The sequence below is a fragment of the Hylaeus anthracinus genome, unplaced genomic scaffold (assembly GCF_026225885.1).
Source record: "Hylaeus anthracinus isolate JK02 unplaced genomic scaffold, UHH_iyHylAnth1.0_haploid 0, whole genome shotgun sequence".
Taxonomy (NCBI): Eukaryota; Metazoa; Arthropoda; class Insecta; order Hymenoptera; family Colletidae; genus Hylaeus; species Hylaeus anthracinus.
This window is the reverse complement of record NW_026533254.1, coordinates 8,294,017-8,311,831: the sequence shown is the minus strand read 5'-3', so window position 1 is coordinate 8,311,831 and position 17,815 is coordinate 8,294,017. Positions and strand designations below refer to the sequence as shown.

At 45.0% G+C, this 17,815-nt stretch overlaps 1 protein-coding gene across 3 annotated transcripts in view; it reads left to right on the top strand.

Moving 5' to 3' along the window:
• LOC128887750 (serine proteinase stubble-like) overlaps positions 1-17,804 on the top strand; it is an 81,137-nt gene extending 63,333 nt beyond the window's left edge. For all 3 annotated transcript variants that reach the window (XM_054144008.1, XM_054143987.1, XM_054143997.1), the window contains exons 2-9: positions 5,617-5,706; positions 10,223-11,535; positions 12,314-12,579; positions 12,680-12,947; positions 13,995-14,437; positions 15,905-16,202; positions 17,035-17,160; positions 17,639-17,804. In XM_054144008.1, coding sequence (XP_053999983.1) covers positions 5,625-5,706; positions 10,223-11,535; positions 12,314-12,579; positions 12,680-12,947; positions 13,995-14,437; positions 15,905-16,202; positions 17,035-17,160; positions 17,639-17,797 — 2,955 coding nt within the window. In that variant the 5' untranslated portion in view covers positions 5,617-5,624 and the 3' untranslated portion in view covers positions 17,798-17,804. The remainder of the gene's footprint in view (positions 1-5,616; positions 5,707-10,222; positions 11,536-12,313; positions 12,580-12,679; positions 12,948-13,994; positions 14,438-15,904; positions 16,203-17,034; positions 17,161-17,638) is intronic.
• Positions 17,805-17,815: the final 11 nt, after the last annotated feature.

The window sequence follows — 17,815 nt, the reverse complement described above, 5'->3', positions numbered from 1 at the left end:
CGATTATTCAAAGAGGATTAGATATTTGCAGGGGTCAGAGGTTCCTGAGGTGTTCATCCGCTGGCATGCAAGTTGCTTTGCTGCCGTGATCTGGGGAGTTGTATAGTGTTCCTTTGTAGGATGACCCGGTCGTCCTTGCGAGTCCAGTCATTTGAAATAATTTATGAATGTTTCAATAACCTCGCAGAGGTCTGATCTAACCGAGATCGGAGGAAAACGAGTATGGTTTGGTGTATTGTTTCTTTATCTGGAGAACCTCGCCAATCCACAGATAATACTCCTTCGAAAATATGAACTTTTATCTTAACATCTTACCGACCGGTAGCCTATTAATCGTCTCTTTTCCATGGCAAGCAATACTTTCTTATTCATTACTGAGATAGTACGTTCCCATTGTATGCTCCCATTACTATGCAAATTATGAAATTTGATATAAATATAATTCATAAAAGGATTTTAATGGATAAAATAAATTTTGTATAATACTAATGCTATGAAAATAATCGATATCACTAAATTTAAGTACATATACACGTTCACTGCCGGACGAAAATACTTGAAAGTTTCTGCTGAAACGAAATATTATTTAAACTATCGGAGACTGCATAATCAAACGTTTATCGTTGTATTTATTTTCGTAATTTCATAAAAATTCATGAATTTCGTTTAAATTCATCCTCGTTGATGCTTTACTTTCAGAATTAATTTTGTTAATTCTACGACGAAAAACATGTCACGATCGTGACGCGGCGATCAAAATTATGAGTAATCTACACACGGAATCCAGTGCTTTCAGGTTAAATTTTTCTATAAAATATAGATATGTTTACCGCGATTACTCTGGAACAATGTTGCGGACACGACGGAATACGGAAGCAACGGGCTCGGAAAAGGAACAGCTGCCCGCGATAAAGCGTCAGAGCTAGACGATATCTCGCGGTTTTACTGCAGCGGCGTTTCTTTTATTTGCATAATAGTAGCTGATGACCCGTCGTAAAGGCGACGCGCAACGTTTACGCGCGCCCCCTTTCACCGTTCTTCGGTTTTTGTTTCACCTTTCCTTATCCTCTTTATTCTTCCGTTCCGCTGGACGCTCCATCGCTCATCCATTCATAACCCAGTCATTTTTATTCCCCCGTTCGATCGACGGAACCATTTCCGATAGAAAGTTGGCGATTTTTTAACGACCAACCCCCGCCGGGCACGCGTAACGTTTAGTATTTATCGCGCTTGTAGGTTGCCAGTTTAATAATGGAACGATGTTTAACGCGAGCGGCAGATCGTTTCGGTGTTATTCCGTTGGCATCCGTTTTACGACGCCTTCCGCTCTCGGTGACCCATTTTCGATCTACAGGGTAGCGAGGAACTTCTCCCCGCGCAAACTTTAGTGCGTTTTAAACAAAAGTGGCACTTGTTTCCTTGACCGAAAAATTTTCCCAAATTAATATTAACCCTTTGCATTAGAGGCCTTTTTTTCTGGTATCTGTCAGCAACTCGAGATGTTTGTTAGCATTCTATTGCCATGAATTCTAAGCTGTCTAGATTTGAGAATAAGCTCACTTTTACCCCGCCGACAATCATTTTATTGACACTTCGAGCTTCAATGAAATTAAACCTAAAGAAACATTGGGTATTGTAGATTTGCTGCGTGAAATGGTGACAGAGAGTTACCTCTTTACCTGAGGGTTAACCACTCGGATGTCCCCCTATGATGGGACGTTGGAAGTCTAGAAAACTTTGCCAGAGACCAGACAAGATAAATTCTCTCGAGCACAACATTTTCATAGTTTTTGGTGCATAACTTTTGTATCGATAGCCGGAGAGGGCCACCGGTGCTGCTCCCGAGGTCCTCTACAACATTTTCATATGTGTACACTTCCTTGGAGGTTTCCATTCAAGTAGCACGAACGAATAAATCGAAGTAGCATTACTATAAATTACATGCTTTTTATGCTACATTCAATACAACACGATTCCTCTTAGCACATTCTACATCAAAATGACTTTGAGTGCAAAGAGTTAATTGCATTATATATGCTCTATAAAGCTGAAATTTTCTAACCACCTCGAACAAGAGTATATCAGCTTATAAGCTTCAAAACTAATGCAGAGCTGAAGTTTGCTAAGTCACGCCACGAACAAGACTACATCAACTCACAAGCTTCAAAACTAACGCAGGGTCGAAGTTTCCTAAGTAACACCACGAACAAAACTGTACATCAACTCATAGACTTCGAGACTAATACAAAGCTTCGTAACACCAAGGACGAGCTCACAGTCTTCACCGACTGGAATAACTCTTCTAAGGTCCTCTCTGAGACCTTGAATCGGCGCGGGTGCCCCTAAATGCGTCGCCATAATTTTTAAACGAGCACAGACTCTCGGAGACTATTATTGGAAAGTGGATCGATCAGGCATCGCCGGCGAACGTTTAATTCCGTGTCATCGGAAGGTATCAAGGTTAACCATAAGTCATTTAAGGTACGCCAAGCGTTTCTCGGAACCAGACCTAACCGATTTCCCCCGACTTTCGGCAGAACGTCGAAGGAAGACGGATGTAAAGCAGTCCGACTGTGGACAGGGGGGGGGGGACGAGACCTGAATGCACTTGACTTATTGCACGGTTCGAGACTCTTTATAAGTCGATCTCGGTGTTGTGACCCACATCTCTCCTTGCTTTTTCCGGATCGAAGAATGAATCGTGCGATATAAAGGAGGATGTCAACCGGCGCTCGTTCGCCAGGCACTTATGGCTGAGGACGAGCGATGCCATTCGTGCCATTCGGCCAAACACAGCACTTTTACTTTCATGGACTGGCCGATCGAATTCTGATCGTAAACAGGTCAAGAATGTCTTTTTATTCGATATTTTCATTCCCTTGGAACTGATTTCCATTGAATTCGATTTCTTTAATTCGTCTGATTCTTTCAAATCACAAAAGAAGAATTCGTTTACTCAATATTTACTGTTTCTTTACACATTTTAATTCCGGGGCTTTTAATGTCTTCTAACTTAACTTTTTAAGAAGGCGCTTGATTCATTGTTTAGGGTGCAAATTGCGCACCTTGGAGGAATCGCAAAGAAAGAATCTCACAATCAATCTCCCCTGTCTGATTTTTATCAATGACCCCCGGACCAAATATTTTCCACCATTCCAGAAGACTCTTACACCTTGAAGAAATTGCAAAGAAAGTATCCCAGACTTCCAATAACCTGTCTAATTTTTATCAATGACTCCGGACGAATCATTTCCTAGGAAATATCCTGGAAAACATCGGGACTCGAGGACATCATAACTGCAACGCATTCGGGCTAGTTACGTCACCATAGATCCTTCCGAAGACGATTCCCGGTATCCCCGGCTGATGAACTCGTCACACTGTAACGGTTTAATGAAATGTGCGATTGCACCGGACCGTTCAGCCGTGCCTTTGTACTAGAAACCTTTCACGGGATTCGTAATTTTTCCGACCGCCTCTTATGAGTCCCCCCAGCGTGCTAACCTGAATTCAATGCGGCGTAATATCGCACCGGCGAGAGGTCAGCACTTGTAGCTCGCAGCCGAGGCTCGTGGCTGTGTTTTAATCTCCCGTCTCTTGGAAGGTGGAGCCTGTAGACTTTTAATTAAGTCGACGCCGAGACGGTGAATACCAACGTGTCGTCGATTCGAGATTTACCAACTCGCGGCTGGGAGGCTGGGGTCAACGTGACTCGAGAGATAATCTTGAGCGAAACTGGTCCACCCGTCGGAAACACTTCTGAATTGTTTTCATAACCAAAGACGAAGTGGGAGGGGATATTTCGAGAGGTCTGTCCAATTCGGTGCGCTCGTTTAAAAATTATTAGTTCGAAGGGCAAAGCAATCCTTTGAATCTTTTAGTAGAAACTTTCAAAATTTCTCGAATCAAAATGTCCTAAGCCTGTTACCATTACCTAACGTTTGTCTACGCATCAAAAGACCAACAAACTTTAAAGAATACCTTCTTCCACAGCCCCCAATTAGTGGTCAAAGGTCTAAATCGGCTAGAAATCAACCACCAGTCACCCAACATTTGTCCATGCATCAAAAAACCAACTAACTCGAAAAACACCTACTTCCACAACCCTCAATCTACGGTCAAAGACCTAAATCAGCTAGAAATCAACCACCAGTCACCCAACATTTGTCCATGCGTCAAAAAACCAACTAACTCGAAAAACACCTACTTCCACAGCCCCCAATCTACGGTCAAAGACCTAAATCGACTAGAAACACGCTTGGAGGTAGGGTGGAGGCGGTTTCGCTTCATTTCTCCCGTCGAGAGGGAAAATGTGACCTCTGGTTCGTGCTTTGGCACGCCACCAAGGCACGTGAGGAACGTGCACACATTAGGCATGCTTATTAGTAACAGAAGCCTGAGCAGCGTACGACAAGGTAGGGACTGGAAGGGGGGCAAGAGGCGGAGGTGGAGGTCTGCAAACCAATCTGCACGCGCAGCCGCGTGCACCAGTGCATCGGAAACGATCGGTACCAGTCGTGGCGGCGCGGCGTGGAAAAGGCGATATAAACGCGGGTCGCGCAAGTGTAACCGCTCGGCGAACAACTGGACTCACGCGTGCCTCCGCTGATGGGATTAGAGGAGTCGCTCGCGCGCAATTTGCATGATCCTCGATGATTAACCTTGGACGCGTAGCAATGTCCCAGCGAACGATTACGACGTCGGTGCACGACACGAGGACGAAGATTATATCGTTCCAACGTTCGTGACGGGAACGTCGATGCGACACCTGACGGCGGTACAACGATGGAGAAAATTGGAAAAATTTTGGGAGGGTGGATTGTTTATACAGGGGATGGAGAATTTTGATAAAGCGAGCAGTCATTTAAACGAAGAGATTAAACGAATTGTCTTGGTTGAGTTGGCTATTCTTTGGTTCTTTGTCTACTTAGGTCGCGATTATTCGTTTATTTATTTGACGAAGATTTTTAATTAGAAGTTTTAGTTTCCCTTATTTGTTTACATTTTTCATTTATTTTTCATGAATTTTCTATGCATGTTCCATCTCCTATTTTCTTTTCACTCGATTTTCTCTTCGGCAGTCTAGGGATTAACCCTTTGCACTCGAAACCCATTTTGTTGCAGAATGTGAAGAGAGGAATCATGTTTGATACCGGACTTTTGAATCGAATTGTACATTTGCAATTGGTTCCCTTTTAACATTTGGCTGTATGTACGTTACCATTGCGTAATGTTCTTTTGAACAAAAGTTAAGAAAACAAACGTCAGCTGTCAAGATTCCCTTCATCTGGCTACTGCAATAAATACGTTGATATTTTTTAAATTTAATTTGGAAAATCAGGCTTTCAAGGGTTGAATAATGTAGCATGAAAAGCGTGCAATTTATTGTAACGCTACTTTGATTTATTTGTTCGTGCTACTTGAATAGAAACCTCCGTGGAAGTGTATCCCTTTGAAAATGTTGTTCTCCAGAGACTTTATCTTTTTGATCTTTTTTGAAAACCAGATGACGATGAACCCTCGGCCATTTCGACTCACTTTAATTATTTGTATCATTGTAAGCTCGGTGTGAGAAGTTGACGATATAGCCTTAATGGATGAAATTTCTGATTTCAGGGATCAGGATGCGGTGGATCGGTTACGTGGCCACAATTCTCTGGTGGTCGGGCATCGCCAGGTCCCTCAGCACGGTGAATCGAGGTCACAGTCAGTAACACTCCTTTCGGTGGTTTGAATACGCATATTTCAGTAGCCAACGCGTTCCTCTCCACGTGTCTCCTCGAACGAACGCGTCTGCCTTGATCTTGAACCACGTACCTTGGCCGTCTTTTTCGCTTCCATAAGAAGTCACTGGAATTTCACATTAAGTTTTTATGTAAACTGTTGTACCCTGGATAACTTACCACAGGGGCCTACCAAGAACAATTTTCAAGGTCATTCGAAGGTCAACTTCAATTTTCCAAGACGGTCGAGTCGCGTGCTTCGCTTTTCAGGAGTATAATCCAGTGATCAACCCTTTTGGAGGATGAATTATTTTATTTCAATTATAGAAAACTTTCATTTGATCGTGACACACATGGACCATCCCCGATAGATTAAATTTAATAATATTCAGAGCAGGTTAATAGATGGAAAACTTTCAGCAACGCGAAACTGGTTTTCAGACGGGATTATTAAATTCCCTGGATGCATTCGGTGCAGTAGGCCAGCTAATCATCGAATAATTACCAATAACACGATTCCCGTTACCGATCGCGAAAGGAACAACAGATTATTCGAAATCGGGCGTTATTTCCCGCCACGCTCGTTTATCGCTTCAAATAACAGTTATTCGAAGATCTTACGCCGCTCTCGCATAATTTATTATCCCTCACTTTCCTCGCCTCTTTTATTTCATCTCTGGTAAGAACAAAAAGAGTGAGGCGGGAGGCCCAGTTCTGGTTTCGTTACGGTTCGACCACGTTTCGACCCTTCGTCGGCGTTGTACCCGCCTCTCCCTTTCTCCAGGCCGTCGAGCGTTTCTCTTTCTTCCTCGCGGGTAGGTTCCTCTCTTAAATGTGTAACGCCTAATTGAACGAGTGGAACTCGGTCAAGGTGCAGTCGGTCGCACGAGCGTGGGAAAAGAAAAGCGCGCGAGGAGGGAGGAAGAGGGCGACTTTCTTCCAGTTTCGAGGAGGCTCGAGGAAGGAACGCGCTGGAAAAATCGCCTTCTTCGCGACGCGGGAAGCGTTCGTTTTCCACTCGCGACGCTAACTGCCTCGGTTCCGTTTTACCTGCGGCTGTAAATAGTCGTCAAGAGTAGGCTTTAAATAATCGTGCAATCAAAACTTCTTGCTTCTGTTTCTCTTTACGTAGCATCGAATAGATTATAAGTTCGATATCGATTGGCCTCTAGATCCATCTCGTATACTGCTGCAAAAAGGAAGGCACCTAATCTAGAAATGAGTGACAGAAGTTTTCGGTAAGGAGTTAAAAAAATAATTCCAAAAGTGAGACCAATTCCAGCAATGAAAATAAATTAAGATAGGATTCGCGAATTAAATAGGTTACAGAATGAAATACTAGGACAGATATTAAATTATCGACGGTCTCGAGACAAAGTTTTAACTCGGTAGAAATTTTCAAGAGTTTCAAGAACCTGCCGGCCAGTCAACGTGTTAATATAAGCATCATCATGCTGCTTGCATCTAATATTCCTCATTAGATTTCTATAGAAAAAAGAAAAATGAAAAGCTGTCCTCTTCCGCGCGGCAAACGAGTCATTCTTCGTTAACCGTTTTCTCCGCGAAAAATCTCGTGTCACACTTGGCTCCGGGAGAAAATTATTCGCGTCTCTTCTGCGACTCATCATGTTCAATGGATTCTCGCGAATCCAGCCCGATCTATGTACCAAAGTAGGTATTTATTACTCCGCATAGCGAGTGCAACGTGCTTTCGAAGTCGCACCCTGTCCAGTTAGGGTTGGAGGCAAGCGTTTAATTCCTGGAACACGCGTAGTGCAATGAGTATAATAAGATCCCTAGGTGCCTGGGCTTGTAACAGTGACGAGGATGAGCCCAGGTGATTACATTGTTGCATATGCCTATAGGCTAGCGTAGTTAGTGTAACTACCATGCCTAGCTACCATACCTGGCCTAGCTACCATAGCTAACGTCCCTCGATACTTTCCATTAAAGAAGTAAGACCACGGAAGCCTCATCAAGGAAAACATCCTTGAAGATTGATGCCAGGTGCTTCGAAGGACTTGGACTAATCGCTCAATTAACATCCAAGCTGATGAGGATTGCAGGACTCTTTGAATTGCTACTCCTCTTACTTAACTGTAGAGTCACCGAAGATCGACATCGAGCTCTCGAATCTTCGCTCGATGTTCTCCAAGTCACGTGTTCTCGTGAAGTTTCAATCATTCGATCATTACCCAAGCTTCTTCAGGACGAAGGGATCCGTTGGGTCTATTTTTGTAAAGAAGCAAAAGTCCAGAGGATCCTATTCAACTTCTCGAGCCGTGCTTCCTCCTCTATCGTTGCTCATCCCCCCCAAGACCATTACCGTACCTGCAAAGAACACTCGCATCGCCCAGGTTCGAATCTGCTCGAAAGTTCACTTCCCGTTGCTCGAACTATCCGCAGAAGCCTCTCCAATCAGATTCGAAGCCCCTGGCAACACAGCGCAAGGTACGCCGCGCGAGAAGCATCCGTCTCTTCGTCCATAAATTGCGCCTTCACGATATTAATGATATTCCTCATTAGTTTACATGATACGTCATCCTGGCCAACAGCGAAGTAGCCTTCTTCGCGAATTCCGTCGTTCGCTTCGTCTAAATTCCACCCGGAGGACCTCGTGATCCACGGTACCATGGTTCATCCCTAATCGTCACCCTCTCGACCGCGCAGAGGCCGACCACCATCAACCCCATTGTTCCCGCGAAGACGAACGAACGCTCGACTCGATAAAGTTTTTCTTTAATTAACCCCGGTGGCCAGCAACGCGATACGGGCATACTTCTAACGGAGAAAGCGAGACCATGAAGCCACGAGTAATTTACGTTGCAGTTCGCTATACGGTGACTCGGTTAACGACCTGGCCCAGGCTCCTCGCGTGCTTCTTCCGTGCGACGATTGACTTTACTTTTTACTCTTCCACGTAGGCACATTTTTCCTTTTTCCCCTCGTTCGGACACGAGGTGCCCCTCGAACGTTCACGCGCACACTTTCGCCGGAACGGAGCACCGCGAGCCAACAGATCCCATCTGCGAACGCTAATGACGTCCCAATTACCGGACCCCGCTTGCTAATTAGAGAATTCGACCAAAATTCAGCGCACGCAGGATCCGAACGACGAAGGAGTATCGATCGCCGCGGTTTCGACGCTGGAAAACGATTACTCTTGCCGTACGCGACCTCGACAAAGTCCCAGGACGATTCTATTAATTGCTAGAGAGAATTACGACGGAGACCCTTGAACGACGGCTTATCTATCACGCACCGTGGCGCGAATATGGGTCGGCCGGGAAACCGTTCGACGGGGTCTGATTGGTGGGATACCGGATGTTTCAAAATGAAATAGAGATAGAGACGAAGACGAGACTGGAGTGGTGACTAACTCAACCACTCTACTAACGTGCTTCTTATACATCTGACTCAACTCTGAGATTAACTAAGATCTAGGACTCTGTTATCAACTGAAATCTTCACTAGATCCCCAACAAATTAAATTATCTCCTTGATTCAACTCTCAGATTAACTGACTTTATGATCTAGGAATCTGAGACTGTTATCAACTGAAATCTTCATAAAAACTCACTAGAACCCCAACAATTTAAATTATATCCTTGATTCAACACTAAGATTAACTAATTCTGAGATCTAGGAATCTAAGACTCTGTTATCAACTGAAATTTTCATAGAAACTCACTAGGTCCCCTAGCAATTTAAATTATATCCTTGATTCAACTATGAGATTAACTGACTGTAAGATCTAGGACTCTAAAAGTCCAAAATCAACTAAAATCTTCATAGAAACTTATATACAAGTCGATCCCATAAATATTCGTACCCTCTATGTCTATCGAAGCAGTTTGACTAAATTAAATAATTGTTATGATATTACCAAATGAGCTTTTCATTATAAATATGAATACGAATAAGCTTATATTAGGTCTCCCGGAAAATTCTGTCAGTTCCGGTTACAAGCTTTTAACAAGTATGCGCATATTCATTAAAAACGATATAAAAATTGCAATCATATTGGCAAGATGTCGTAAATAATGATAAAAATAATATTATTCAATAAAATTTATTCAAGGTATGAGAAATTTATTATTTTGTGTTATTTGTATACACATCAACATACTTATACAAATATGGAAACATCAAACCTACCATTTAATTTAAACAAATTTCTTCATCAATGGATGTAGAGGGACCATAGGTCCCCTGACAATTGCAAACAACCATCTCCATCAACCATCAACCGTCTCCAACACCAAACGTTCCCCACCGAACCTCTCTATTACCCTTGGTGTCCTATATCGAGTGAGACCGGACAGACCTGTATCGAAATCAGAAAATCTAAACTCCAAAGTCTTAAATCCCCTCATCCCTTAAACCGGACCATCCTCCAACACTTTCACTCCAAGACTCCCCTTCCTCTTCCCAGTCCATACCTCCCCAAACCTCCCCCAAGAAGCCCAACCCATGAAAGTGGTCTGTCTGTCCCAAAGGTTACAAAATCACCCCGAAGCCCTGCAGGGTCCCAGGTCCGGAGCCCAAGGACGGCACGTGCATGTTCGTGTGGGAGTGCATCAAGTCGGAGGGCACGCACGTGGGCGTGTGCGTGGACACATTCATGTTCGGCAGCTGTTGCGTGCATAACACTACGTCGAACGCGATCGCCGCACCTCACCATCAGCAACACGCGTCGTCTTCTGATCCTCTGCGACCCACCCTGGCGGAGGCTCTGGGCAACGAGGCGACGAGACCGACGCTGACGTCCCTCTCCAGCTTCCTCGTGACGGACACGAGCACCACGAGGCCGAGTCATCGTCCCTACGAGACGCTGGACACTTTCGGAGGGTCCGGCAGACCACACAAACCGCTGACAGCTGGTTCCGCGAGGCCGCTGCAGAAGAGGCCGCACGCGAAACCCGCCTCCGACCACAAGGACAGGATCCAGACCTCGGCGGTGCCTGACTCCTCGGGTTACTGGGACAAGAGTCCTCAGAGCACGAGGAGACCTGGCACGTCCGAGCCTTGGGAGATGGGCGCTCAGAGCACGAAGAGGCCTGGTGCTCACGAATCTTGGGAGAAGGGTGCTCAGAACACGAAGAGACCGAGCATCTCCGATGCCTCGGAGAAAGGCGCCCAGACCACAATGAGACCAGGTGTCGAATCTTGGGAGAAGGATGGTCAGAACACGAAGAGACCGAGTAATTCCGGTGCTTGGGAGATGGATACCGAAAGCACGAAGAGGCCAGAGGAACCCGACGTCTGGGACAAAGCTACCCAAAGCACGAAGAGACCAGGTGACATGTGGGAGAAGAACTCTCAGAGCACCAAGAGGCCGAGTTCCCCTGACCACCCGGAAAAGAATACTCAGAGCACGAGGAGACCAGGCTCCCACGGCACTAAGAGACCAGGGTCCCAGAGCACGAAGAGACCAGGCACTACCATCTACTGGGAGAACAATGTTCAGAACACGAGGAGCCCGGGACATCACGACGTCCAGAGCCCCAAGCAGAAGACCAGGCCTGACGACAGTCAACATACGGCTGGTAAGGAGAAGGACACCGCTCACGATGACTTCCAGGGTCATCATCAGGGGTTCAAGGATAAAGTGGACACCGGGCACAACACGTTGGTGATAAGACTGCCAGGGAAGGAGCACGCGTCCAACGAGGACGAAGGCATCAGGCCCAACAGGCCGAGCAACCAAAGACCATTCGAGTCGAGACCTGACGAGGGCAAGACCGAGGACTCTGATCTTAGCGGGCAGGAATCGGTGCACCGCCCTAACATCAACTTGGTTGAAGAAAATGTAAGGATTTTTTAATGGGTTGTACAAGCAGGGTTCAGAATTTGATGACGTTCTCGTAGTAGAATTGTCCTAGTAATGCAAAAGGTTTAGACACTAGCGAAGAATCGTTTGAATTAATATTGGTTGTTGTATAGTAAGACCCAGCTTAAAGCTGTTTTAGTATTACGCGGTAGTATTTGGTAGTTTTTTTTTCGGTTTGTACATAATGATTTAAATTTTGATGGAAGTTCAAAGGCAAGACGACGAGGCGTCATTGATACGATGTCTTGCTATCGACAAGTGCTTTCTGAACGGAACAGGCCTAGACAAATGACTTTAAATGACTTCGTCACAAAAAAAAAATATCAAATGAGGAAGAACCTTCCTCGTCATAAACATGCCATCTTTATTCGAAATGTGTTTGATTTTCATGAATGTTATATGAATAAAAATGGATTTGCAATAAATAAGTCTATAAGTGATACAATAAAAAACGATTTAACTATTAAATCTTTAATAGTTAAATAAATTTAATAGTTTAAATTTAACTATTTAATCGGTGATAACGATTTAACTATTTAATCGGTGATAACGATTTAACTATTAAATCGTTTCACTAAACTGTTTCGTTTAGCGCTGGATCTTATTGAAACGCATCCCCCGCGGAGTCTTAATGTACCTAATAATTACACTATGTACATTTGTGTAAAATTATCAGTTTACGCAAATGTTCATCTCTTGATAATAATATCGAAAGTCAGAATGGAATTCAATATCGCTCGATGCTGTTTCTTGTCAGGAAACAGCCAAGGAACCTCACTCCAACGTCAATTTCATCCACACGGAGCGCCCTCAGTGGGCAACGAAGCCAGTATCACCGAAACCGACGACGGATTTTTCGAAACCGTACTTCTCAATCAAGACGACCACCTATCGACCCATGTCGATGAACGATCAATCAGACGTCAAGCCGAATTTCATCTCGAAGCCCAATAGTTTGTACACGTCCATGACGACATCAACCACTGCTAGACCAACGCACTCCGGCGACCAGTCTACCACCAGGTATTCGACTATGTCCTTACGTCGCGTGCAGCATTACCCGGTGTCTTATGTAAACATAAACGCAGCGAATGAAGTCCTTCAAACTTATGTTTCATTCTAGCGCAGCCGGATCCGTGCCACAGACCTCTCACTGGCAAATCACCACAGAGCCAGCGTTCGTCACAAAGCAGAGGCCGTTCTCGTCTACCAAACCGATGGGTTCCCTGGAAACCGCTAAACCGTCGAGTTCCCATTTCTGGTCAGAGAACAGCTGGACGCCACCCAGGCCGTCCTTGAAACCGCACTGGACAGACAACCCTAGCCTCCTTCAGAACGGCCCTGAAGGATTCCCGCCGCGACCGAGTTTCAAGCCAACAGAACCGCAAGAAGTATGTCCAGGTGTTTCTTCTTCATGGACGTTAACCAGCGCGTCTTGATCAGACCTATCCCAGACCTTCTTTAATACTTTGATAACTGTACTCAAGCGGGATAAATTTATGGTAGGAATTCACTGTAATTCCGTTGCGGTTTAATTTAGTGAGAAAGTCAGGTACGGCGTACGTCTAAAAGTATGAATTCTCGATTTATTGTTGACTGGTCACGAGCATTATCTATTTCAATTTAAAAAACCCAGGGGGAGATCGAATATCACAAAAGCTTTGCTTATGGTGTTTATTTAGTCCTGACGATTTTTTATTCCTTTTTAACAATATAATACACTTTTCTCAGCACTTAGGTTTACGTCAGTTTATATGTATATCACATTCAATCACGAAATAATAGCCGGTGACACGAAGTCGCTTCCGTGCAAAATTCGACACTGTGTCAACCTCGCCTAACTTCCTCAGGCTCGATCTTTGCAAACCTCGGTATGCACCTAGGTGAAATTATCGTCGACACGTTTACGCCGCATCATGCCATAAATACCGGCAGCGCTCGCAACGGATTCCTCGAGCGCTGCTTTCGTGCTTCGGTGATAACGCGTAAAGAGAGCATTCGAATAATCCTCGCGAAATAACCCCGCGTATTCGCGAGACCGTGGAATTCGCGATGCGCTCGCAACGGGCCGTTGACCACGATCGCGACGCAGTTCTTCCCCGGTTCGAGAGCGAGACGTTTCTCCGAGGCATCTACTCCGCGAATCGGTTCTCGTTCGCGGAACACGGCCTTATCGCGCCCGGCATCCTCGATCGGGAAATCGATGCTCCGCGACGGTTATTAGATTCTATCGATACGCAGAAGAAAAAGGCCGCCTCGTTGAAATCCCTGGCCGGTTTTTGCCGCGGGTACTGTTAATCGCGACGAAGAACGGGCATCGACGGGCCCCTGGCTCGATTACACAGCCCATTGAGCACCAGCCCAGCTACAAAGTAAAGAGAACGAACCGTTCGTAAAATTAATAAATCGACGTTATTCACGCGTTCCGCTTCACGCAGAATACGGAGTACCACAAGCCACTCGGCGCGGCGCACTACATAACCACGTCCCACTTCGAGACGTCTGCGAGGCCTAGACCCACAAAGAAGACCACCACGTCCACCACCACGACCACCACCACCACAACGACCAGCACGACGACTACGACCACCACGCAGAAACCCGACACCATCGTTTCCACTACCGAGACGATCGCGAAGACGGGATCGGTGCTGACGGTCTCCGCGGCCGATGAGAGCAAGGGCACGCAGTGCGGCGTGCCACCGTTGTTTCCGCGACCGGAAACGAGGATCGTCGGCGGCAAGGACGCGCCGTTCGGTCGATGGCCTTGGCAAGTGTCGGTGAGACGCACCTCCTTCTTCGGCTTCTCCAGTACCCATCGCTGCGGCGGGGCGGTGCTCAACGAGAACTGGATCGCCACCGCCGGACACTGCGTGGACGAGTGAGTAGAGACGGGGTCGAAAAACGGGTCTTTCGAGTGAATTTATTCGATACGTTTGCTCAGGGACGGGGTATTTTCTTGTAATAGATAGTGAGTGATAGTGATACGGATGTAGATACGCTCTTGAGTATCGTATTTGGGAAAGGAGATGTTTTGAGATAGCAACCAAAAACCCTTACGTCGATCTGCGGAGGCTACTTGAGTATCACTGACAGTTACTCGAAGTACCTAGGCCTTGAAGTACCAGTGTTACGTCCAAAAATGCCCTGGGACTTTTTCGTTATACAGAGTGTCCCAGGGTAAGTGTTACAGAGCTGTCACTCCAAAACTATCGGCCGTATGCAAAGTTGCAAATATGGAAATTGCATGGTAAAATGGAGCGCATGTTTCAGCGAGAAGGAATTTTTGTTAACTTTGTTATTTACCGAGATGTGATGGTCAAGTTTCGTTTTTCAAATGGAACTATATATATTTTTTTTTAGACTATGCGATTGGAATTTTTGAAGACGAATTCATTATGCGTTAATGTAATTATTCGATTTTTATTAGTTTTCAAGATAGAACGCTTCAAAGTTTGCTAATTTGCTCTGTTTATTTTTGAATTTGTTTTTGAAATCGATACGGAGTGTCTCGTTTGGGATTCTAGGCCCAACGAAGGAAAATGGAAAGAATCCCAATATTCTGAGCTATATACCCTGGGCTCTATAGAAAAAAAATATATAGTTCCATTTGAAGAACGAAACTTGACCATCATATCTCGTTAAACAAGAAAGTTAACAAAAATTCCTTCTCGCTGAAACATGCGCCCCATTTTGCACGCCCCAAAATATATATAGAGCAAATGGATTCTCGCACAGCTGAGCCCGGAACCTGCTCTCAAAGTTGACTCAGCCGATAGTCATAAGAACGACAACTGGTATCGTACAACGACTAACAATTATCTTAATTTCATTGTATTTACATATGAGAATAATAGTGAAATTAAGATAATTGTTATTCGTTGTACAAAACCAGTTGTCAACTGAATCAGCTTTGAGATCAGGTTCCGGGCTCAGCTGAACGATGATCCGCTTGCTTGCCTCTAACACTCGCATGCCGGACCAACGCTACCGCCCGAATTTCCACCATTTTTTCGCAACTTTCCCCCGCAATCCAACATCCACACCCGCATTCCTCGTCCGTTCCCTACAATTTCTTACCAAAAGCCCACATAAAAAAAAAAAACTTCAACTTACCTAAAATTAACTTACAAAACAGAATCTCCAAGCCCAGACCAGACTCCTCCTTCCTTCCATCGTGGCTCCCAGGGAGCTAACTTTTAATTACCACGGATACGCAACCGATAGCGTATCGGGGCGCGTATCTAGTCCTCGTTCCGCCTCTTTCGATCCGCAATTACGTCCGATCTCGAGCAACGGGGCATGATCAAGGTGCCAGAGGGAGCTTGTCGTTGATCTCGTGTTCCAGCCTGCTGACTTCGCAGATCAGGATCAGGGTAGGCGAGTACGACTTCTCGTCGGTTCAGGAGCGACTGCCTTACGTGGAGCGTGGCGTGGCGAAGAAGGTGGTGCATCCCAAGTACAATTTCTTCACGTACGAGTACGATCTGGCGCTGGTCAAGCTGGAGAGCTCGTTGACGTTCGCCCCTCACATCTCGCCTATCTGCTTGCCAGCCACGGACGATCTCCTGATCGGCGAGAACGCGACTGTTACTGGCTGGGGGAGGCTCAGCGAGGGTGGCACCTTGCCCTCGGTGCTGCAGGAGGTAAATATTGAGGAGAGAGCACAGTGGCGACACTTGGAAAGGGTTCTGAGGTTCTGGGTGGGATAGCCAGTCCCTTGGCTTGTTACTGTAACTTCTTAGGGACTTGTCAAGTGTTAGGGTAGCCAAGTGGAAGGTTTCACGCGTTAAGGGGTTAAACTGTGGAGGTCGAAACACAATAAACGCTGTAGAGGATACTTGTATGCTCTTGAAGCTTCTATACTCCTCGAGTAGAGGAGGGTCAATAGTGGTATATACTGGATATGTTAGAGGGACCGAAAAGTAATCAAAATTTTATCAACATTTATTTATTAAAGAAATCTTAAATACTAATCAACCAAATAATTTCCATTATTTTCTAACACTTTCTGCCAGCGTAAAGGCAGTTGTTCGATTACCTTTTTAAAAAAGTCCTTCGATTTTTCATTGAAAAACTTTTCCAAGTCGAAGACATTTTGATTACTTCTCGGCCCCCCTAATACAATACAGTCAGTCCTATAAGTATTCGTATCCTCTGTATTTATTGAACAAATTTGTCTAATTTAAATGAATGCTTCGTGTTTCCAAATCAATTTGTCCTGGAAAGTTGATTCGGAAACACGAAGCCTATCTTTTAAATTAGACAAATTTCTTCAACAGACATACAAGGTACGAATACTTATGGAACTGGCTGTAGATGTTAGAAATCTTTATTAGGGATACGACGCTTGTCTATAACTTACTCTTTCTAAAACCTATCCAAAACGCTGATCTAATCTAGCGAACTACTAGTGTCATTCCTACAAGTACGTTTACATAGACATCGTCATCTAACGAAACTGTCAATTTCTTGCAGGTTTCCGTGCCTATAGTGAGTAACGATAGATGTAAGTCAATGTTCCTGAGGGCTGGTAGACACGAATTCATACCAGACATATTCCTGTGCGCCGGCTACGAGACCGGAGGACAAGATTCCTGTCAGGTACGCCTTCAAAGTGACACTCCCAACTCGTAACTAACACCATGGACTCAACACATTGTTCACCGGCAATTTTACACAGAAACGACTTCACGTCGCCGGCTACTATTTCGTAATTGAACGTGAAATTAAAACAATCCAACTCCTATAAACTTCATTTATATTCTACCAACATAATGAATATAAAATTTGTTTATATCTCCCTGGATTTCATAAATTGAAATAGATAATGCAAGTGCAAACACGAGTTAACTAAATGAACTCCAATAAACTTTATTTATATCTTACCAACATAATGAATTGAAACTATAAAATTGTTTCATATCTCCTTGGGTTTCATGAAATAAATAATGCAACTGCACACGCGAGTTAACTCGTGACCGGTCAACAATGCGTTAACTACCAAAACCTTCCCTCTAATAATTCCACTAAACAAATCTACAAACCAGCCTCGATATACCTTCGAAATCTCCTGTTTCAGGGTGACTCGGGCGGTCCTCTTCAAGTCAGAGGAAAGGACGGCCGCTACTTCCTAGCTGGCATCATATCCTGGGGCATCGGTTGCGCGGAGGCGAATCTGCCGGGGGTGTGCACGAGGATCTCGAAGTTCGTCCCTTGGATCCTGAAGAACGTGACCTGACCCCGCTTCGTTTCCACC